This window comes from Oculina patagonica, chromosome 5, assembly GCF_052425735.1.
Source record: "Oculina patagonica isolate OP01 chromosome 5, crgOcupat, whole genome shotgun sequence".
Classification (NCBI taxonomy): domain Eukaryota; kingdom Metazoa; phylum Cnidaria; class Anthozoa; order Scleractinia; family Oculinidae; genus Oculina; species Oculina patagonica.
The window spans coordinates 33,567,316-33,590,237 of record NC_135762.1 but is presented as its reverse complement, the minus strand read 5'-3'; the positions used below and the strand labels follow the sequence as shown (position 1 = coordinate 33,590,237).

Sequence of the window (22,922 nt, the reverse complement as noted above, 5' to 3'; positions counted from 1 at the left end):
TTTGTGGGGTGGAGGGTGGGCGCTTATTCGAGGCTGGGCGCTTATTAACTTTTCCTACTTTCAGGGTGGGCGCTTATTCGAGGTGGGCGCTTATTTGAGGTTGGGCGCTTAATTGAATAAATACGGTATTCATCATCCGCAGTTCATATATATGATTTCATATATTCACTATTTCAAAAAGTGATCTAACGTACCTCGCATTTTCATGCCGTAGATTTCGTAGATGCTTTTCAAAAGCTGCCATTAACGAATGACATGCTTTCGTTCTTGGGCGATGAATGCACAGAAAATCGTGTGTTGCCCGTTGAAGAGGTAAGCCAGTTTCCTTAGATCCTATCCTAGAGAAAAGTTCACAAACTTGCTATTCTATGTTTTTTGTAACTGTATTTCGCTTTCAACTCACCTTTGTGTAATCTTAACAAACGGACAGAGCTTCACATTACCTATCTTTCTCTCTCTCTTAGGCCGAGGACCTCCTATCGCGTGTGCTTGTTAATGATACCTGCCGCCGCATAGCTAAAAGAATTTTCACAGAAAAGAACGGCTCCTCGAGACAAACGTAAAGGAGACGGGCCTGCTTCTTTAGTGATGAGTACTTTTATTAACAATTTGTTTCAAAATTGAAATTTTCGACAATCGACGATTGTTTGATCACGACTAATATCTATTCACTGGGACATTCACTGGGACATTTCCAGTGCTTACCCTCGTGTGAGTGTAACTGAACTGCATGACATGCGGTAAGGTGGAACTGCTTCTTGGAACCTATTTCAGCACTTTTACAAGTGAGAAGAGAACTTATGACGAACTTGAATTTGTAGTTTTTGTTGTAGTCGTCTTTGAAAGAAATGCCCAAGTTGAGAATGTTCTGTTATATCTTAAGGTAATAGGTGCAAATTCCTTGAATAATACATGAAGATAGTTTTTTTTTTAAAAAAAAAGATACCTCGATACTGTCTAAGACTGTTTTAGTTCTAATAAAAAGGCTCGAATATCTGTTATTATAGAAAAAAAATTGTTCGGACCTTAACTGAATCTGAATGATGGTTTTTTTATTTAACCTTGTACTGCCACGACAATCGTGTCTAATAATATCAAACTCAACTACCTCGAAATCAGCTTCAGTGTAGCTTTTTCTTACGCGTACGTGTGACCAAAATATAGTCGAAAACATAATTTTCTTCTCGCCCAAGAGGCAGTTTTGATAAAGATAAATTGTTTTACGTACCAAACATAAAACTCTGTAGTTGATTTTGTACACGAAGTGATTTTTACACTGCGGAAATCGGAGAGCCGGTGCTACATATTACGAAGAAAATTGACTTCAGCTTACATGATAGTAGAGTAACGACGAGTCGGCGCCCGCAATACACACCGCTGTAACTGCTTCAGCTGTATTGGAGTACGGTATGTTTTGTGTTTAATTTCCTAAGATTTGTACATCTTATACCTTATTTACCTTATTTGTAATCTCCTTGAAAAGGGGACTTAGTTATTTAAACGAATAAGGGTGCTAAATTCTGCTGAGTGAAGGTAATGAAGCTCTCAAAACCCTAGCGTTCGTCTTCGACTGTCCTCGATGTTAAATTGCATGTAAGGGTCACGAAAACATAAATATACAAATGCATAAGCGGTTACATAAGCTTACAGACGGTTTAAAAGCTCCTTTTGTCAGCTTTTAATTAAAGAACCAGCTTTGAAGTAAAGAACTAAATCAAGTTAGTGCGTTTTCCTAGTCACTGCATGCATTGCTAGCATTGCGTGACCTGTAAAAATATAATTTGTTAGTCGCTGAATTATCGTGAATTAATTTAGCGCTTCAAACCTCTCATTCGCCTCGATTTATTGTTTTAACGTTTCAGTCTTCTGTCACGTTCACTCGTGTACAGTGGAACCTCGATTTAACGAACCTCTATATAACGAAGTCCTCGATATAACGAACGATATTTTTCGTCCCAGTAATAGCAAATTATATGGAAAAGAACCTCGATATAACGAAACCTCGATATAGCGAACACATTTTGCCAGTCCCTTGGCCCTTCGTTATATCGAGGTTCCACTGTATTCGAGATAAAAAGACAGACATTAATTGTCTTCATACAAGAGAAAAAAGCCATGTTCATTATAAAGGGCATGGTTCTTTTAGATTTGTTGTTTATGTTCATTTTGGTGCATTATGAATACATTTACTCAGTGCCATAAATTATTTAATTGTGTTCTTGGTCAGGTAATACTAAATTCACTTATTTTCGATCGATTTATCCCTGTATATTTTGCCCTAAGCTGTAGAGTGTTTGGATTTAAGGGTCACTCTTTCGTGATATCCGTTTTGTCGAAACAGACATTTCATCTAATTTATAACGCTTATGAAAGCTTTTCGCTCCGACTGACCGAGAATCCGGGACTGAATACGATACCTGTTTATAATCACTAAAAGCACTGTCGGTGAAATGCTGCTCGTGATATTTGTTTCGATCTGTTCAGTGAGAGCAGCGTGACGTTTGTTTGATATCCATAAAGGAACGGTTTATTCATTGTCCAGGTGCATTAGCATTATAGCTGGGGAAGGCTTTATACGGCAGGCTCATCATTAATGCTCATGCAAGTGGTCCCAGAATAAGCAAAGTTGATAAAAAAATTCATTCAAAATGCATAATGCCTGTCGAAATTTACTGAAATTCATGACGTCACTCATGTCACGCTCTATATGTCTTCCGTTGCGTCTGCTTTACCTGCTTTAATAGCGCGACTTGGACTGATTTTGAGTGGAATTTAAGGAAATGTATATAATGCAATCAAGCTTTACATTTGATACAGCTTTGATCTTCGCTTGATAAAAGACTAGGAGAAACGTGTAAACTGAAAGAACAGAGAGCGAAATCGGTGTACTTTACTCTCCTTCGCAGCGGCTATTTGGGTTGACCCGTGCTTTTGCATTAATCCAAATAACGGAAGCGAAGAAGACCGTGAACTGTACTGTAGCGTACAGTGAGAACAAAGCCAGTAAAAAATCAGTGACAATTTCGAAAACGGCCAGATGAGTCTTGGCATTCACAGCTTGTTATTCAAATCCTATAAAAGCAAAAATACATCGGTGTATATCTTAAAAAGCGCTGTAACTGACAGACAGTTTGAATGGCAGAGAACAGAAAAATGTTAAAACAACCGCGACCCAAGGGCACATTCTGCTAATGGACGCTTGCGGTTTCAGTTGGTTGGCTAATGAGCAGCGATGAGTACAGATTTGATTTACTGTCATTTTTGTTCTCCAACAGGCAAAGGGATACAAAAAGCTGAAATCGAGGAGTGTTTAAGACGTTTTATTCAGTTATCTCAGCAATGGAAACCAAGAAATCTGCCAAAGAAATTCTGGAGTCGCTACGGAAGGAGCCATTCTCTATTGAGACCGACGAAAAGCTAGCAAACCACCCGGTCGTCAAGGAGGCAAAAGCCGGTACACTTTCTCTTAAAGTTGTTGAACGTTTTCTTTGCGAGCAGTATCACATCATAGCAGCTGATACGCGCACCATGGAGCACCTGGTCTCCAGGTTCAATGGCAACCAAGTCATCCGAGATTATTTCCAGTTCTTTTTAGCAGGTGAGAAACTTGGTTATGGAAAGTTGATTAATATGGCAAAAGCCATGAAGATTTCAGAATCAGATCTGGAGAGTTACGAGCCTCACGCCCTTGCACAAGGCTACCCCTCGTATCTGTGTCGACTCGCGCATTACGGCGAAGCACCACAGATCGCGGCGGCTATTGCAGTAAATTTTCCCGCGTTTGGTAAAATGTGTTCAAGCCTCGCAGACGCGTTGAAGGAGAACTACAACATGAAAGAAGAAGATGTGGATTTCGTTCGTTTTTTCGCCGCTGGTGACATGGACGAGGGAGCTGTGAAGGTGATTGAGGCTTATAATGCCAATGATAAAGGCAAGTTGAACGAGGTTCATTACAAGGATATCAAGAGGGCAGTCCGGCTTCTACAAGCTTACGAAGTTATGTTTTGGGACAGCATATACTCTAGTGCCTGAAGACTTGTTGATAGCTGGTACTTTAAGATAAGATAGAAACATTAGGTGGAACACTGATCTGCCGGATATTTGATAACGTTTGAGAACCTGGCCATTACTGAATAGTTGACAGATATGCCGGTATAATTATACATTACTATGCCATTTTAACGAAGTTATATTTGAATATCGTGTTGATTATTAGCTATAAATTACTTTACCATTATCAATCGATCGATCGATCAATCCATCAATCAATCAACTATTCTGTCACTCACTGTCATATTTTTCAACAGAATTAAAGGCCTACCTTCACACCTCGACTATTCATTTAATCTTTCCATAGGTAGTAGAGATTCTTTGAGTTTATAGAACCCGAACATACGTCTCAATTGTAAAAACATTTACATGAAAGAGAACACTCGGTTAACGTGTAAAATAGCTTTGGTACTGAACGTCTTTTTCCAGTACATCAGTTTACCACGATAAAATAAAGTTTTATCTACGCTGATGCATAATAGAAACGTTACAAGAAATGGTTTCCAAAACCATTTCCCTTGTCCATTTTAGGATATTATTTTCCAAAATATAAACATATTGACCTTGTGGATGCATGGCTATTTTGAAAAAGATTACTTCAATGTCAATTTTCTTAACGCATAACAGGTTTGACGAGGAAAAATTATGGTTGCGTGCTTCAGTTCAAACCAGAATTGATTGCGTGAGTTACAGTTACTCTGTGGCTATGGCTTGGTTTAAAATTTCATTTATTTCATCCACTTTAACTTTGCACCTGCTACCTATGCACTTCCAATCAACATGTCGGCGACACTTTCTTGCATATTACTCCCTGCTGCTCATTAACGGCAAAAGTAATATTGCTCAAAATTTGGGCAAAAATAACCGATCTTTGTTATCACAATTTTCGCTAAGTTTTGGTTACATACTTTAAATGCAATTTTTGGGGAAAACAATTTTCACATTGTTTTCAAGAATTTTACAGTTTTCTGTTCTCGGTTAGAGATTTTGTGCTGTAAACCCTCGGGAATTGTCTGCGGACCGAAACCGTTCATAATGTTTCCATATACAGAGAAGCAAATGACGGGTTTATTCAGCATAAGGTCCTCCATCACGAAGCACTGGAAAGGTTAAGGCCTGATTACGCAGACAAAGACCTAAATTGCGCCGATGCGACAAAAGCAAATTGTCGCCGTGATTTTAAAAAGTTGTGCATTGCTTGTTGGTCAGCGCTAATCTTCACCAGGCAGACGAATCTGCATCTTGTATCGCTTGAGACTGTTGGAATATATTTGTAATGGTAAGTATATATTTGCGGACAAACAAAAGTAACATGACATAAAATCTCATGTTTTCACTTTAACAGCCTGGTTTATTTTGGTTTACATTGCAATGCGTTAGCTACAACTTCAGATTAAATACTATCCGACAGTAGTGAAGGATAAACGAGTAAGTGAAATGTCAATTCTAATCTTAACGATAGCGTAGCACAAATTCGTGAAAACTAAATTGTTATGTGAGATCTTTGACGATTTTCTGACGTTTATCTTTGGCTTTTTGTTTTAATAAGGTCGCTTGTTTTATTTCCGTAGAGGCTTCTGTATATTCGTCACTGCATGGGGTCCCTCAAACTTCATGTACAAGGTATGCAAATATACACAGTATTATGCAATGAAATCAGCCCCCGACTAAGTATAAGAAGATGGCGACGCTGGTATTGCAAATCGTGTACGTTGGGAGAAAGTTGGAATTATTTTGTTAACATCTTTCAGTAGCTGGAATAGCCACCTTATTTTCTGTAATAATAGTTTCAATTTTTCTCGATGGCATAAGTCAATTCACGAAGCAAGCATGCAGCGGACCATTTATTTCAACAGGAAAAATAAACGCGTGATACAAAAAATCTCCATTTGGTTTCCAACGCTTCATTTTGAATATAATTACAATGGAAAACATGTCTAAAATCGAAATCATTTTTGGCTATATATGGGCCTGGTTTCTCCATTTTGTTTACCCGAATCTGTTCGGATCCTGCGACATTGAATAATTGTTAAGTTTTAATCTCTTCTATGATTATTTATAATTTTTTTAAATTTAATTTTGTGACATTAGATATGGTCAACTTTCAAAGTATAATCGTTAAGCCAAACTATCATCACTTTTGCTCGTTACGAATTTTTGAACTTATTTCTAAGAGGTTTTGAAGCCAAAATAATTTGACAGAGCGAGATATTCCTTCTATTGCAAAGTTTGTGTTCAACTTCTTAAACATACTGCGAAAAATACAACGGGCAAAAGCAGGCCTGCTCAAGTTATGCCGCAGTAGACCAGAGAATAGTTTTTTGTGGAAAAATTCTTCCGTGCACGCTCATCTCTGTCTTTGATTTTTTCTCTGATTGTCTCCTTACACAGGCTAGGTATACTTAAAAACAGTTATTCACCTCGGTGTCAGTGAACATCGAATGATATTTGCATTACGGGATTGCGTATTTTGTTAGTTATTGACCTACTCGTCGGTAAATTAACCTTTTCAAATAAAAGTAGGCTAAATTAAGAAGCGGTACATCAAAAATATTCTAACACTCAATTATAGCAATGAATTAAAAAAATAGAGTTTAAACCATGTTTCTGCTGTTTTGAAAAGCTAACAAACGGCTAGTGTTTTTTTGCTTTGTATTGATATTCAAACAGATTTATTCTTAATTCCCTTCTTGGACTTTAAATCATTAGCATCATTCAGTGCCAATTGTGTTTGCACCAAATAATTTTTCAAAGGTCACATCTCGTTATTGTTTTCCCACAGAGGGAACACCTCTTTGTAGTTTAAAAATATCACTGTTAATATTCATTATGGTAATACGGGGTAATTTTCACATAATTAGGTATCTTAGTACAGAAAATATTAAACGACAGCAGGTTATCCCGCTGACTTGAAAAAAATATCACAATAATTTCAGTGTATATGACACGAAACTCTTTATTTCGTTTTTTTGCCAGTTCAATATGTATAAATAACTAAAAGAGAGTACGAGGTAAGAAAAATCTGGTGGTTTTTTTTTTCAGAAAAGAGCAAGTAAGACCTCCTCTGTGAGATCTCCTCGTGCAATGTCAAATGCATCCATCAGAGTTTCTATAAATAATTTTTTATCTAAATAAACAAAAATAAACCGTTATTTTGAACACAAGAAAAACATTGAACGCTGCACATTTTCAGTTTTATATTTCCACTGTTATGTTGAGCTATCATTTGGAAATAAAGCTCTTGAAAGGACAATTTTTGACCTCGAAATTAAGTGAATCACCAAATTTTCCAAGAAAAAACTTTGCAATTTTTTTTTTAAATGTTGTACAAAAGAAGCGTTTCTGACTATCTCGTGATGTTAGCGGGCACCTCAATGTAGCCTCCCTGCCGGTGGCGTTATTAAATGATAGTTTTATATGTGAATTACCAAAAACATTCTTTGTGGGGAGCAAGAGGGGGCGCACTGGCGAGAGCGTTCGCCTCCCACCAATGTCGATTCCGGCCCAATGCCATATGTGGATTGACTTTAATTGTTGTTTCTCGTCCTTGCTCCGAGGTTTTTTTTACTTCTGGTTCTCCGGTTTTCCTCCCTCCACAAACCAAAACTTCAAATTCCAAGTCGATCTTCGATGCACGTACATGTGCTAACGAGCTCCTGAGCGCTCTTCTGCGTTACGTGGGTAAACAAACTACTTATTTACAACTACAACTACTTTTCGTGCTCCTTGTCAAGAAAAAGGGGATTTCTTCAAAGAGATTCTTCATTTTTTCAAAGAGTGCCACTTTAGCCACTGAACTATAAACAGATGTAAATAACACTCTATTTCAACACTTTTTGCTGACATAACATAGACTGTTTACTCATTACCAATGACGGCCTTCTAAAAGGAATTGACTCAATTTCAAGACGCCACATTTCCTCTAACAGACAACCTACTCCAAACTTGCTGTTCGTTCAATATTCCTTTTCTCTTTTTCCCTGATGATGACAATATGTCGAAATCGTTCGGTTCATTTTAATCTTTTATAGTTTTAAGCCTTGTTTATATATCACTTTTACATTTTTAGCGAATGTTATGTCAACATTTTTGGAATTATTGACTTATTTGTTTTTATATGTTGTTAAGGGGATCAATCGCCAAACTATGTGGAGTAATGAAGCCAAAGATTACAAAAACGTTAAAGGTAAGATTATATTGGAGAAGTAGTGTAATTTGTATTGCCAAAGCATGTCATAACCATAACCTTATTCAATAATCGTATGAAGTACCTATAATATGTAATATGTTCGTATTGTGCGTGTTTGCATCCCAGCTACGTCACAACAGTGTAGGGAGAGGTACGAAACAGTCTTCTAGTTTTAATGAAAGATTATGTTAGGGCTTTCTTTATTTTTTTTTACGTTTTAATCTATATTAAGTTCTCCTTTAGGTTTGTGATGTTAATGAATTTATGATTAATTGCCTTTTGGCGCCAGGGATTTTAAAGGATATTTTGGGTCATTTAGTGGGCGTTCCCGTCGGGGATCCTCTGGGCTGTTTCTTAATAACAAAACTACTAAGTCATCTCTTTTCCGTAATTCCTTCTTCGTACGTATAACCAGTTTATGGAACGCAATACCGATCGCAATAAGATCGGAGGTGTGGTTAGCATCCTTTAAGAATAAGTTAAAATCGTATTTTTATGAAAGACTTCGTTCAGTATTCCATCACGATGACATTCGTACGTATAAATTAGTTTGTCCAAAGTGCCGCCGTGTAAATACTGTTGTACGTTGTCCTTGTTAGCTCTTTGGAATTTTTATTTATATTGGGGTGCTAGGGAATGGGATATATATTTTTTAGGGGGATGGTTTGGTGGTGGGTCCACCTTGTAGGGGACTTCGTGTTCTTTTGTGAACTCACCTGCCGTAGGGCGAATTTGTAAAAAAAAAAAAAAATAATAAAATAAAATAAAATTGAAGGAAACCTCAAAATTATGTTTTTCCTAACATAGAAAAACAACTGCAACGGAGTAATAAAAACCCGAAAACAAACCAGGATGGTTTCCACTGACCAAGATTAAGACAGATTACGAGCGACAAACTTGAAAAAATTTGCCATCTTTGGATGCGCTGTCCGTGACGCTGCTTTTTTAAGTACCATGAACCCAGTCTACAGTTATATTTATTATTATAAATAGGAATTTTTCCATGCATTTATTTGAGTAAAAACTCACGCAACACAACACGATCTGTGACTTTACGGATTTGTGACTGATGGCTTCGAGAACCTTTTCGGATTAATCAAGTTTACTGCAAAATCTACTGTGAAATTCTCACTGGTAGTGACATACTAGTACCAAGAACTTCGTGATTGGCCACATTTACAGTTTAGAAATATCGCGTTATATATTATTTATCTCTTCCGATGTATAAAACCTTCTTCAATTCAAAGGAAACTAAAATAAAAGCTACCTTTGGTAGAAAACACCAATATTATACCTACTTCTTTTCTGGTTTCATTAACCAAACATTAGTAGTAGTAAGCTAACTAACATTGGTGAAGATTGAAACGGTGACAAACTTTAAGAAAATAGGTTACAGTTTAGAAGAGGCGCCGCTTGTGACCTAAGTCCATTTGAAGTACACAGAAACTTATATAGGACAATTCAGTGCAATGTGAAGTGCTTATTAAGAAAAGTAAAGCAATACTGTAAAATTAAGTGGGTGCATGTCCAGATGTGTTTTTTTGTCACACTTGTCCAATTTATCCAATATTGTTTTATTTTACACCATAAAAAATTGTGAGAAAAACACGTTTTTCAATTGTTTGTTTTGCCTTGTTCACACACGTGTTTTAATTTCCTGACTTGCTCATTGGGTCACTTGTTTATTTACCAAGTATCTGTGGCAGTGACAAGTAAGCGATAACTAAACAAATTAAAAATTCACAACCTTTTACAATCCTAAATTAGAACATTCATGAAGAATTGAAGCTCTAACATCTTAACTATGCAGTGCCTGTGTTTGAGTTGCTATTATGAATGACAATTGAAATCAACCAATACCGAAAGTGTTGCGTATTCTTCAATGGGCGATAATATCTGTGTTGCTCTATTAGGAAAAAATTGTGGCTCGATTTATAACCCTCGAAAATAAGCATTTTTCACTTCACAAGGTCTTTTATAATTAGCACTCCATTTGAATTGAAATAAAGGTTTTGTTACTGCTGTTTGTTTAAGTTTCAAAAAGACAAATAACGACCGAATGCCGCGATCAATTTTATTGCCGGAAAGTTTGAAAAAACGAAATAATTATAGGAAGTAGATAACACATCATTCCATCCACTGACAATATATGTGATATTGCTTTTAATTTTTTAATATTCGTTTCGGTCACTCGTTCTCTAATTTATGAAATAAACCAACAGCCTGCTTATCTCTGAAGGAATTCGCTGAATTGCATAGCTTACAAGAAATATGCTGTGAATGAAAGATACATTAAGGTTTTCTTCTTGTCTTAAGTCAGTACTCGTTTGAAAACAGCGTCGGCGCTCCAGCATGAATAAAGTAACTCTGGGATTAATAACCACACCTTTACAGTTTCTTTTATATGAAGGTGCCGAGATAAAAAGCTTTCTTAATAAAAGTTATTAGAAAGGCAACATCAATGGACTGTTTGCTTTGAGCTTAATAATGCAGGAAAGCTATCTAAAACCACCAAATTTAACCTCATTTGAAAAATTTATCATTCAGCTCACAAAAAATTGTGTGAATTTTTTTAATTCGTTAATGGAAGTTTTTCCCTGAAGGTTGGAACCCACTACTGCAGTTCGTAGCCTTAGGAATTTTTAAAATTGTCGAAATGCTAAGCTATTCGTGTTTACATTTGGACATTGCAGGCTAAAGAATCTTTAATTAAAGTGCAAAAGGCATGAAAAACTGTCGCTTTTTGCTTTCTTAGTTTAATTCCCCTAAGGCTTTGTTAGACAGATTTTATGAAGTTATGTAATCCAAGCTTCATTTCCATAAGGTGGAGATAAAACTGTTAGTTAATAGCCAACTTAAGTGGTGCAGAAATAATTGCAACCTTAACCGAAAAACATCTTGCTTCTTCAGAGGCTGCGATACTATCGCAAGCTGATCCCTCAAAAGATTGAAACATCGTTCTCTAAAGACAAGTTTTGTTGGGGTTAATTATCACACAAATCGAACACAAAGCAAATAGGCAAGCACTTGAAATTCTTGCGCTTAGGGACGCTTATGAACGCGAGCTCCCTGTTGTGGAATCACTCTATGGAGTTCAGCGGGACCTTTGTCTGATTCCTAAAAGGTTAGTGTTTGTGTTAGTATATATTTTAATCGTACGTTTTTTTCTACACTAACGCATTTCAAACCGCAAGATATTAAGGCAGTCGAAGTCAGCTGAGAAGTCAGTTTATCTTGAGCAAATTTTAACTGAGTATTCTCACCGAGGTATCTGTAAAATTTTGCGTCAGGAAATGGAATTTGCGCAGATCAAACATGTCCATGCTAAATGTTTTATGCTTATAGCACAAAAGGTTTTCAAGTTATATATTTTACGATGTGTTTGACTTTGTATGACATCTACGGGTGGTAAATTGGTCTATGATCAAAACTTCGCTTATATCGTCGTATGTTTTATTCATTATTATTAATATTTTTAAAAAATTGAAAATCTTACACTAAACTAACCAAGGTTTTGAAGTTTGAGCTTTTATAGCGCGCTTCTACTGTCAGAATTAAAGTGATTGGGTTTTTTTTTAGTTTACCTTCAATTATTTTGTGGCGGAATGTTGCAGGTTAATTTTACCTTTAGATGTTTGTATTTCATTATTCATACAGAATACATAACGAATGAAACATAATGGTTCTGTAATAACATGCATGTGTCAATTTTTGTTTTGAAAAAACAGAAACGTTCTTTCCTAAAAAGCTTTGAATTGTGAACCTATGGTTTGTATCGGTGCAATAGTGTTTTTTTTTCTACCTAAAATACTCGCTTTGTCGCAACTGGAAAAAAGCGAAAGACGCAGGATTTTACGAAAATGTATATGCCTAATTTTCAAATTTGGCATAAATTTTCCCTTTATATTGCGACTTACTTTTTTCATCGTAGTTTACCATTTTTTTTTTGGAATTGAAAGTTATTTTTTATCGTGGTTTTGGAACCCTTACGATTACTTTCTGTACTTAGGTTGTGATCATGCTTTTCCTTGAAGTTTCACATTTTTTACCATACTTCAATTGATATATTTTCTAATTGAACTTAAATTTGCATAAGCTGAACTCGTAAAACAAATTTGTTTAGAAATCCTAAAAGCGAGCGCACTTAGGCCGGAGTTTGTTCTCCAAGGCGTTGCGGTATTAATTAGTAACCGCTGTTTGGAGATTAGTAAATTAATATCCATGACTTTGTATGTAAACATAAGTTATAAACATTAAGTGTTACGAATACGAAATTATGTTTAAAAAGGAAACTTTGAAATTAGAATTTGACATTTGAATTGTTTAAAATGAAAATGGATATTATGGCATAGGTTGTCGACAACATTAACTTCTCGTGGTTAAAATCGCAATTTATCGGCTTAGAACTTAGAACGGGAATGTGTTCACCCCGGTTATAAAATTAGATCCCTACTGATAAAGACTCTTAAATTTCCGGATTTCATATTGCTTCAGTGTTAGATCTTGCAGATAATTTTGACTACCTTTCGCGTTACTGGGAGTGTTTTTAAAAGTGCTTTTCATGAAGGGGGTGGCTATTGCTCACGCACCTTTTTAAGAGAAATGAGAAATCTTATTTGAATTTTCAGTCATTGGATTTTTATGTTATGTCGAGATTAATTCATTATGCTTGGGTATCCCACAGTTACTTCTAAAATAAGACGCTTCTTGACCTGAAAGAAGTGGATTTAGTTAAAGCAATGTCGCTTTTTCATAACAGCAGGAGTCATCAGCTTGGTAGCCCAATAACCACATTAAATTTGGAGAGATCTTCCTTAGAAGTCTCTGGTGTCATTTTATCTCCCACGCATTCGCCTAAGGGAGAGTTTTTTTTTTCAGGTTATCTACTTGTTTAAGGCACTTTGAAAGCATTTTACTTAAGGACATTTATTATTCATATCATTTAGGGCGATCCTGTTTACATCGGCATTTGTCTTTCTCTCTCTTTAGCATGAACTTAGCGAAAATTAAATTTCCGACCGGCAAACATATAGACACGACAAATTGATATCACTGTTCCGTTAAGTTGTCTTGGCAAATATAAGGGAAATACGCTGAATATCAAACTAGATATTTCCTTTGACAATAAAACTCCACCGAAATTGCGAGGGTTGCCACTCAGCCACGCCGACGACAGCAAATGTTGCGTATGTTGAGTGTATTGTTTGAAAGTTTCGCCCCGGCTCTTCGTGCTCTTGTCCTGTTTAATAGTGCATGCTGTTCGTAGCTATCATATCGGTTTTTATACCATGCCATAGAAAATACAGCCAATCAGAATACAGGAAAGCCGTTGTATATTCGCGGTATTCAACCCAACCTTCCCATCGTGCGCTGCGATCTTTTCTCGATGAATTAGTGAGCGTATTTCTATGGCATGGTATAATAGTTACACACACTTTCTCGTGGTATCCAGGTCCCACTTGTCCTTGTTCTTGTCACACTCGCCTAAGGCTTGTGTGTTACGAGAATACAGTGACTCGTGGGATATTCCATAGTTACCACTCGAAGCGTTGCATAACTAGTATTTATTGCCATCATGGTTAATGTGAGGTACCAACAATGACGTCAGAAGGGATTGCCCAATTTACAATGGAGAACGTTAATGTGCTGCATCATTTTTTTCAAGTGGATGGTAGCTTGCTCATGCAGTATTTATTTGTTGACAGAAAAACTATTCGGCAGAAAATCCAAGGTTCGTGGAGTAAATTGGAATATCCCCTGTAGAGAGAAAAAAAGCTCACCTAAACCTCTACCCAGGGAAATCCGGACGTCACAGTGCGTCTAAATAGCAGTTTAAATACCTGAGAATGGCTAGCGCTTGTATTTGTGCTCTCAGAAGTTATCAAAATCCACAAGGTCGCGGTAAGCAGTTGTTGTCTTTCTTTTATGAGGTAAACGGTTTTATTGGCAGTTATCGATTTCAGCATGTATTTTTAGGTTGTAAGGTATACAGTTAATGTTTTCCTAGATATTTTAAAAATAGTCTATCCACAGATGTTTCTGTAGTATTTCAAAACGTTTCGTGTTTGTTTCTCATTGTTCAATCTGATTTTTATTTTTTTGTGGTCAAAAACTAGAATGAATGGCATCATTGTTTTTTTTTTTACCTTTTAGATCCTCACCTTTTTGTATGATAGACAAAAAACACTTGTGTGCTCTCTATAAAAATCAAAATTGAAGTTAAGTAATGAAAACGATGTTTTGTTTAAAAATATGATTTCAACGAAGCAAAGGGAGTTTTCTTTCAGATTTTTCACTTGACCCAAGATTCACTTTCTTTCCTCGATACAGAAAGTTTTAGAACTTCTTTTCAATCTATTTTAACTCATTTAAATGGACTTGCTTGCCATAGATTATTTCTAAAGAAATACAAACGAAACTGTTCACTCATCGCACAACGTCAACATAAAACAGTTTTGCATTAATTTGTTTGAAAATAGCAGACAAAGAAACAGGTTTTGATGGAACTGAATTTAATCAAAATTTATGCTGAAATTGCTAGCTTTAACAAGTTATTTCCAAATTTAACTTGTTTTTCCTTTATTCCTCGATATCTACATTTTTCCTTAGTTTTCATAACATTTTCCCCATTGCTTTAACTTATATTCTTTCTTTAAGATGAAAAATCGCCACACCCTTATTGAAGCGAGAATAATAAGGTTACATCCAAATTTAGGCATGAACACATGAACTTTAGCTTTAAAAGTAAACATTTTGAACGTTCTTTAAAACAAAAACTGACGAATCGATATGCTTAAATTTAAAGATGTATGTCTCTACATCCAATTTTCTTTATTTTCAATCAAAGAAAGCCTCTCAACGTTTCAGAGTTGACATTTATAATCTCGTGTCTTATAACCACAACTATTCAGTTCTTGATTAGTACATTTCATTCATGTGCAAATTTTACATAAAGCATTCAAATAACTTTCAGTTTTCCTTTACAAAGACGGCTTACACAAAAGGAATTTTGGTACAGGCAATCAAAGCTGCATTATTATTATTATTTCTTTTTACCGAGATGCAAATTCAGGCGCTTTCTTTTTTATAATCGCCTTGGCATATATCCCCCTGCCACTAAACTCTATGTGATCTTTTTCAGAACAGTAAAGTTAAATCACGGCTTTCGCCAACTGAAGGCTACGAGAATGTCAAACAAAAATGGCGGACTACAAACTGCGATAATGTTCTTGGCCGTTCTTGTTGTTTCAAGCGAGCAGTTCTCCGCAAACTTTTCAAGGTAGGTCTTATTTGATTTGATTGTAAGTCATAGGTTTCATTTCGATCTAGTTACTGTAGGTTTTTGCTGCAAGAGAGCTCCGTGTCTGAATGTTCATTATAGTTAACACTTCCCAGTCCTAGAATGACTTGACGTTTTTTTTAGAATCAAGTTCCTAGAGAACGACAACATTCCCTTTTTAGTGGCTTCTGAACCGATATTAAATTTCGATCATATTAGATTATTCATAGCGAAGACATTTTACCAAGGAATCAATGGAATCCATTGTCTAAATTAGACATCTTATCTTTCCTTCTCTTAACGATGTTTTCATTGCGACAATTAACACCAAAAAGCGTTTTCACAGATTCGACGAATGGAAAAATCCCTTTTTCAAAAAGAAACATTAAATTCAACTTGAGCAAAAAAAAAAAGGAATACTAAAAGATTTAAAATTAAAGATACCGCAATAGTGTCGTCATTCATGGCAGTCACGGCAGTTCGTTGTCCGTTTATAATTAAGCCGCATATCACAGTAACAAAGTACGTAAGTTCAGAAAGGCTGTTCTTAACTTAGAAAGCAATTTATTGGCCTTCATGGGTGGCCAATATTTTTTATTTCTCAATCAAATGAAATCCATCTGTGTCGAAAAACAGTTTTGTGCCATGTATTGTGTTTTCAATAAATTGCGACCAATTTACGGCTTAGGTTGTGAGTATATGCATAACTAATTTTATTGTTTTCTTTTTGTTAATTGTCTATGTAGTTAAGATAATGACCTGTATAGCTTACATCTAGCTAAGTACGGCGATGAATATAAATTGGAAGTAAATGAAATCGATCTTTTGGCGGACGTTTTATGCACGAATAAGGGAATAAAACAGGTGAATCATTAACGAGCAGATTAATTTTGCAATTATAGTTCTTTTCGCACCTAAAATTAGCGCTTTTTATTTTGACCAAGTGTTCTGCCAATATAGTTCTTTTCATCATATGCATCATAAACGAGAAGCGGATATGTCTTCAATAACGGTGAGGAAATTTCAATTCATGTCGTTGATTTCAGATCGTGTAAAACCAATCAAGTATTCAAGTGTTAAACGCAAGCGAGTGTTAATCAAGTGTTAAACGCGAGTGAGTTTCGTGCTGAAGGTATTAAAAGGTTTGTAACGGTTGGTAACCTGCACGGATATTGCAATTTCCTTCTGAACTGTGTTGTAACAACAAATTAAACCCACCGAACCAAAGGTTCAGTTAGTGCTTTATGAGAAAACAGTGAGCCTCAGGATAAGCTCATAAGTGTTTGCGTGCCTCACAGAAGGGATTTTCAGATAGCTTCGGTTCCAGTCGCCGTTCTTCGCGCTGCTCCCAGCTGACCAAAGGCCTGGAGCGAGTAGTTAACATAATCACCTCTCGTTATATTCTAGAGCTATTTCGATCAACGTTGTCAGATCAAAGCTTTAAGATAAGACCGAAAGGTAGTATGGATGAAAGAGAGCTACTGCATGTGCTGAATACTAGCGAGATATAAGGACATGGCAAACGCGAATTTGCACGTTTTCGTTCTCTTCAGACATGTGAAAACAAGGTACTTTTAGCCACACTGAATTTAAAAAGAATTTTCGAAACTAAAAGCCATGCAACGGTGAAAGAATTGCTATAGAAAATGGCCTCCTGAAAGGATAAACACTTTCTTCACGAGCAAAACAACAAACTTTTTCATTTCCTATAGGTAAATATGCGAACTTCTAGTGAATGTCCAGATCACCATTCAACTCGTCGTGTGAGATTAAAGCCTTGAGCTGACAACGTAAATTAAAGAAGTTGTATCTGCCATTGGTCAGAAGGTGACTGATTTCTTTCGCTAACGAAAAAATAAAAGAATGCATCTTCGTCTAAATACTGCCCCAGGGTAGAACTGAAGTATAACTTGCAGCTAAAATGGCAAGCACCTTATTTTACTGTTGTATTTCTTTAAGTCACAACAAGTCATTCAGGGCTTATGCAAACTCCACCTTGATAGTGGAAAGTCTTTTGAAAGACTACGACAAGAGAATCAGGCCTGGTGTAAAGGGTAAGTTACAATTTTCGGTCGCCTTTGGTTTTGAAAATAAGTCATCATAGCTTCTGTGGCGGAAGTTATTTCAAAATTAGGCACAAATGCAAAAGTACGAGAAAGCAAAGAAAGTAAATTATAGGAAAAGTAACGCCTTGTTTACATTTCGGGCTTTTTGTTTTCCTTTTTCTTGAAACATTGTGTGCGATTTTATGAGTTATCCGTACTTCACCACTTAGGAGGTCTGAGGAGGTTGGATCATTCATAATGCTATTTGCATGAAGCAGTTTGCTCTTCAAAATGTGCTGTGGATGCCCACAAATTCCACAGGGAGGTTGCGTTGTCTAACTAGCATAGTCTTCCGTTACACAGACCACACCAAAAGATAACAGCCGATGTCGATAACACTTCCTCGACGTTGATAATGCTGGGTATTGCTATGTAGAGTGCTAAGAAACTCGTAAACTAGTGGTAAACTGGTGCTTTACAAAAATGGAAGAACTTCTAGCTTACGTTTATAAAGTGTGTTTTTTAATGTTTTAGGTTCTCCAGCCGAAGTGCGAGTCGACATGTATGTTGCTAATATCTGGGCAATGGAAGAAGTTAAGATGGTAAGAGCAATTCACTAGCTACATTCAAAAACAACAAACAATGCACTAGTAATCTATGTGGCTTGTTGGATTATTAATAAAGGTTTCTCCCTTTTAAGGGCAATTTTTGAGGATATTGAGGATTTGTTCTTTTGTGATCAGCCCACTTAAACAGCCCATTTGTCTGCTGGCTATTTTATCATTTATAATATTCTATTTAAAACTGAGCACAGTTTGGTGAGATGACCAAAATATAACATTTATGCAAATTCACGTAATTAACGAAAACCGGCAAAAAGGAGCAAAAACAGACTGAGTAAAATAACTTGAATCATGTTGTTTTTTCCTTGTGTTTACAGGACTTCACGATTGACATTTACTTACGCCAGTACTGGAGGGACGAACGCTTAGCTTTTGCTCATCTGACGTCTGACCCTGTCCTGACGCTGGGTAGCAACATTAACAAACAAATATGGATACCGAGCACTTACTTTCTGAAGACCAAGAAAGCTTACTTTCATGATGTGACCACCGAGAACTATCTGCTACAGATTCGGCCAAATGGAAGCATCTTCTATAGTGTAAGGTGAGTTAAGAGTAGTTTGTCTTCAACTGTAAGTACAAAACAGTGTTTCATCTTTACAATTGACCGAGGCTGAGATTTTATTAGGATGTTACTATGCAACAAGACATATCATCATGGCCACAATCTGGAAGATCTTCGTAGTGTTGGTGATTTGTCTTTTTTTTTTTTTGGACTTGGAAATTCTACAGGTAACTTGTTGACGGTTTGCAGTGTATACGGTATTCGTGCCCACACTAATGTTTTTGAAGAAATCTCAAAAGAAATACGCTATCAAAGGTATTATCTTAATCGATCAGCAGAAAAACCATGAGCCTTTTATCTATCTGCCTGACAAATTGCTTAAAGGTGTCATGGCCAGTTCTGATTTATATCGGCCTCACAAACAGCAGCATCAGTTGGTTGAGTTGTAGACTTCTTTTAATTACACAGAAAAGTTATCAAGTTAGAACTTTGAAAAAACGCGTGACTAGCAAGTCTCGGCTTTATTTGTTGTGATTGTGTTTTTCTTTTTTCAGGCTCACAATAACTACTTCATGTACGCTGGACTTACGTAGATTTCCACATGACACCCAGACGTGCACATTAGCTCTAGAGAGTTGTAAGTAATATTCATAAAGTGTACTAGAAGCCCAAAAAATGTGAGAAGTCATAGAAATTTGTTTCAGTTTGCAGTCAAGCTACGTATGATATTTTCTTCCAGTGCTTTTCTATGATAAGAGCTATGATAATACATATATGCAACCAAAACTAGCCACAAGTTTTGAGCTTTATTTTTCTTCCCCTGTCACATAGGGCATATGCACAAGACATTTGTTGATCATTTATGTTGTGCTTAGATGACGGTCAGATGGCGTAATAGTTCTAAAAGCCGCTTATCTCCAATCATCCATTTGGTCTATATGTTTATATTTTTTTTACTATGCGAGTCATGCTGATTGCCGTTACTGATATTTGGAACTCATTTTAGACGGATATCAAACAACTGACGTGTGGTACGCGTGGAATCCCAGAGATGACAACACATCAGCTATTTACGTCAACCAGGAAGTGGAACTTCCTCAATTCGAGTTGGCTAGTGTGGATAAAGCAACTGTCATAAACAAATACAATATAGGTAATTATGCCAGCAGCGATGCCACAACGCGATGCAATTATTAGTATTATTCTGCCTTATGAAGAACTGTTGGTGAAGTGTCTAGTGCAACTCTTGCTTGGGAGAAACTCTAGTCAAAGAGCATGATATGGCATGCGTTACTTAGATACCAAACCTGCACGGGGCAGATAAGCGGGTGGTATCGCCCAAACCTCATCGTTTACGGTTTTCTTTACAAGTTGCATTTCTAAAGTGCTTCCTTACTTATTATTCGCAAGGTAAAAAAAATGATTAATCACTGGAAATAGAAATGATATGAGAATTAAGCTTTTAGCTTATACTTCGTCAGCCTTCATTAATTCCTTATAGGGCACTGACAGTTTCTGATAAAATGCATTGACTTGAACAACACTTTGTACGAACAACTAATTAGTTGTTCACCCCAATCCAATTCATGGAAACTATTCTATAACGAGAAACAGCAAAATAAGGTTTCTTTTGCTGCCCTAGGTCCCCACTCCTCCTTGATAGCCATTTTCAAGATGAAGCGCCGTATTGGCTACTTTTTGATTGACACTTACGTGCCGTCTACTATCATCGTCATCATCAGTTGGATTTCGTTCTGGATTAACCCGGATACTGCGCCTGCGCGTGTAGCTTTGGGAATTACAACTGTTCTCACAATGACGACACTCATTTCCAGTGCACGCGCATCACTCCCGAAAGTGAGCTACGTGAAAGCAATAGACTGGTACCTACTCTTGTGCCTTATCTTTGTGTTTGGGTCTATTTTGGAGTACACGTTTATAGCTTTTATGATAAACGTCAGGAATAAAAACAAGAAAAAGGCTTTGACGAACGGTGAAGTAAATAGTGACACGAAGGTGAGAAACTTTTTCTTGCTATATTTTGTGATAAATAAACGCTTACTAGACCTAAAATGAGAGATGGATGAATAAATACGAAAATAACGTGTTTTTACCTTCAAAAATATACAGCGATCACCTTTCATTGCAAAACAACAGCGTTGATCATTCTTAACTTTACACTTTATGTTAAGTTCACATATGATTCAGCATTCCTATACATCCTTACACGGTAACAGATCAACTCACAATTTACCCTTCTCCAATTTGTGTGACGTCATAGCTCCGTCGATAGAGCGGTGGCCAAGCGTTCTAACCAAATATAGTTTTATTTGGATGAACATCTTACTAACATTTTTGAGTGTGCAGTTTGCAATCGAAAAAGACTGTCAAGGAGTTATTAAAACAGCAAACATGCTCGTTGTAAAGGAAAAAATCTTTAGCAATGTTAAATTCTTTTAATTAAATGTATATTTTAAAAAAATCTACTGAGACAAGTGGGGAAATTGCAAAGTAAAATTGAAATTGAAGGCATAAGAAGAGTTATCTCATCATGCGTGTTGTGTCCTGTTTTTTTTTTTTTCAGGAACAAGAGGATAAACGAGAGCTTCTGTCTATGTTTGGTCCAAAATGTTCTCCCCGGCGAGGAAACGCCCTAAAGCGCATGTTCAGCCATGCCGAGACAGATTCACTTGGTGCAGAAACGAAAACATTTCCAGAGAAAACAGAGAACGAGAAATGGTACATGGTCGGTGATCCGCTTACCATTGACAGGTGCTCTCGGGTTGGGTTTCCTCTCACGTTTTTTGCATTCAATTGCATTTACTGGCTCGTTCATAGCACAAATTGAGATTGAGACGTGACAGGAAAGCAACAACAAACTTTCTGGAAACGCGTCAAGGACATGAAAGCTGGTCAGGATGAGATTAAAATCCTTGCGCAGCCTCAGGGTCAAAGTAAAGACGGATTGAGTGACACAAAAACAATGTGCCACTTACAGTAGTTATTTTCTTCACTGTAATGCTGGACATTCAGTGATTTTGACTCCTAATTGTACTTTTTTATTGTTTGACTAGTGTAGACTTTCCTCTGTATCTGCATGATATGGAAGGTAACACGTATTTAAGATAATACTTCAAGAGTAGTTGGCAAAGCCTGCAGAGTAAATATTTTAAACATATAAAGGTTAATTTGAATAAACTATAGATGACATACTTAAGTCAATTATTGAAAGTGTGCTTTCAAGAAAAAGAAGAAAAGTGTTGTTTACCCGTTTCCTATGGTATGAATAAGTTAACCATTAATTGCGTCTGACACTCTTATAATTGATATCGCTAGGTCTATTTTACATTAAAATTTAATGGTGCCGTAAAAGCATGAGCGACCATGCCCCCACCATAAAATTGATTCAGAGAAACATTTTTAATCCTTGATAAAAGGTCCATATGAGCTACCTTTTATAATTTCATTCGCTCAATGCAGTTTTTCTAAAGAAACCTGTCGAATTTGAGCGATTGAAAATTATAAGGTTAGTTGTAAATTGTATCATAAGGTTAGATTTGTCATTAAGGTTTGAAAACCCCAAACTGTCTAAAGGTATCCATTGTCTGAGCAAACCATACCCCTGGGTAATATAAGGTGAAGTTTTATTTTGTTAATACTAACTAAGCTCTAAGCTATGAACATAACAAAGTATTTATTATATACAGTTGTCTAAAGGTCTCTTAGGAAATATTGATAATCACTATTTAGCTATAAGGATTGAGGTGATTTCCTTTGAATAATTAAAAGTTGATTTGAATTTTTTTGGAAACCGCTTCTGGTGGTTGATTATTGTGAAGAAATGTTACAATTATAAAAACATAGGACACTGTGCCCATGAAATAGATATAATCCCATGTTTGTACTGTTCCAACTCCAAATTGTGTACAGGACAGTTATCAGAGTCACATAAATGGCTACGTATTTCTTTCTTTTGTGATGCCTCATCGGCTTTATTTACTAAATGATAATGATGACGATGATGCGAAGATAGCAAAGACACTGATCAGTTGACATCTTGGATTAAAACGGGCCCTAAGTTCGAGGTAAGGTTGCTTTCCAACCTATACCCCGAGTTAGACAGGTTGTTCTTTTAAGAGTTGTCAAGTTTAAACAAGCTAAGAAATGACTCCCACGACAAGAACCACGTTACAATTAGTAAAATTTGCAAATGTGGTAATGTTTTGACTAT

The 22,922-nt window shown here is 36.4% G+C and overlaps 3 protein-coding genes across 9 annotated transcripts in view; all 3 read left to right on the top strand.

The window, feature by feature from the left end:
* The window catches only part of LOC144653749 (clathrin heavy chain linker domain-containing protein 1-like), a 31,826-nt gene extending 30,913 nt beyond the window's left edge, over positions 1–913 (top strand). Inside the window, exons 21-22 of one of the 3 annotated variants that reach the window (XR_013570818.1) lie at positions 215–312; positions 465–497. Coding sequence is in view for 2 of the 3 variants with exons in the window: in XM_078513842.1 (XP_078369968.1) it covers positions 215–312; positions 465–563 (197 nt within the window). In the remaining variant the exon portion in view is untranslated. Of the gene's footprint in view, positions 1–214; positions 313–464 lie in introns of all 3 variants that reach the window. The other 2 variants (XM_078513842.1, XM_078513841.1) reach the window with 2 other exon arrangements.
* Positions 914–1,165: 252 nt separating this feature from the next.
* LOC144653794 (uncharacterized) lies at positions 1,166–4,334 on the top strand. Its single transcript, XM_078513898.1, has 2 exons — positions 1,166–1,407; positions 3,276–4,334. Exon 2 carries the CDS (start codon positions 3,340–3,342, stop codon positions 4,030–4,032), a length of 693 nt encoding a protein of 230 aa, XP_078370024.1. The 5' UTR covers positions 1,166–1,407; positions 3,276–3,339; the 3' UTR covers positions 4,033–4,334.
* A 154-nt stretch (positions 4,335–4,488) lies between these two features.
* On the top strand, positions 4,489–22,502 carry LOC144653756 (gamma-aminobutyric acid receptor subunit beta-3-like). 5 transcript variants are annotated; one of them, XM_078513852.1, is made up of 10 exons: positions 4,489–5,673; positions 8,179–8,236; positions 15,381–15,518; positions 17,478–17,572; positions 18,098–18,165; positions 18,504–18,730; positions 19,246–19,328; positions 19,698–19,844; positions 20,334–20,707; positions 21,276–22,502. In XM_078513852.1, exons 3-10 carry the CDS (start codon positions 15,427–15,429, stop codon positions 21,537–21,539), a joined length of 1,350 nt encoding a protein of 449 aa, XP_078369978.1. In that variant the 5' UTR covers positions 4,489–5,673; positions 8,179–8,236; positions 15,381–15,426; the 3' UTR covers positions 21,540–22,502. The 5 variants fall into 5 exon arrangements, with proteins under 5 accessions (XP_078369978.1, XP_078369979.1, XP_078369980.1 ...); XM_078513853.1 differs by lacking the exons at positions 4,489–5,673; positions 8,179–8,236 and adding an exon at positions 11,095–11,363; XM_078513854.1 differs by lacking the exons at positions 4,489–5,673; positions 8,179–8,236 and adding an exon at positions 14,121–14,140.
* The last annotated feature ends 420 nt before the right edge of the window (positions 22,503–22,922 follow it).

Coding starts and splice junctions, on each gene's coding strand:
- LOC144653794 (XM_078513898.1), top strand. CDS start 3,340: ATGGAAACCAAGAAATCTGCCAAAGAAATTCTGGAGTCGCTACGGAAG.
- LOC144653756 (XM_078513851.1), top strand. Junction 18,166..18,503: donor CAATGGAAGAAGTTAAGATG/GTAAGAGCAATT, acceptor TTGTGTTTACAG/GACTTCACGATTGACATTTA. Junction 19,329..19,697: donor CACATTAGCTCTAGAGAGTT/GTAAGTAATATT, acceptor AACTCATTTTAG/ACGGATATCAAACAACTGAC.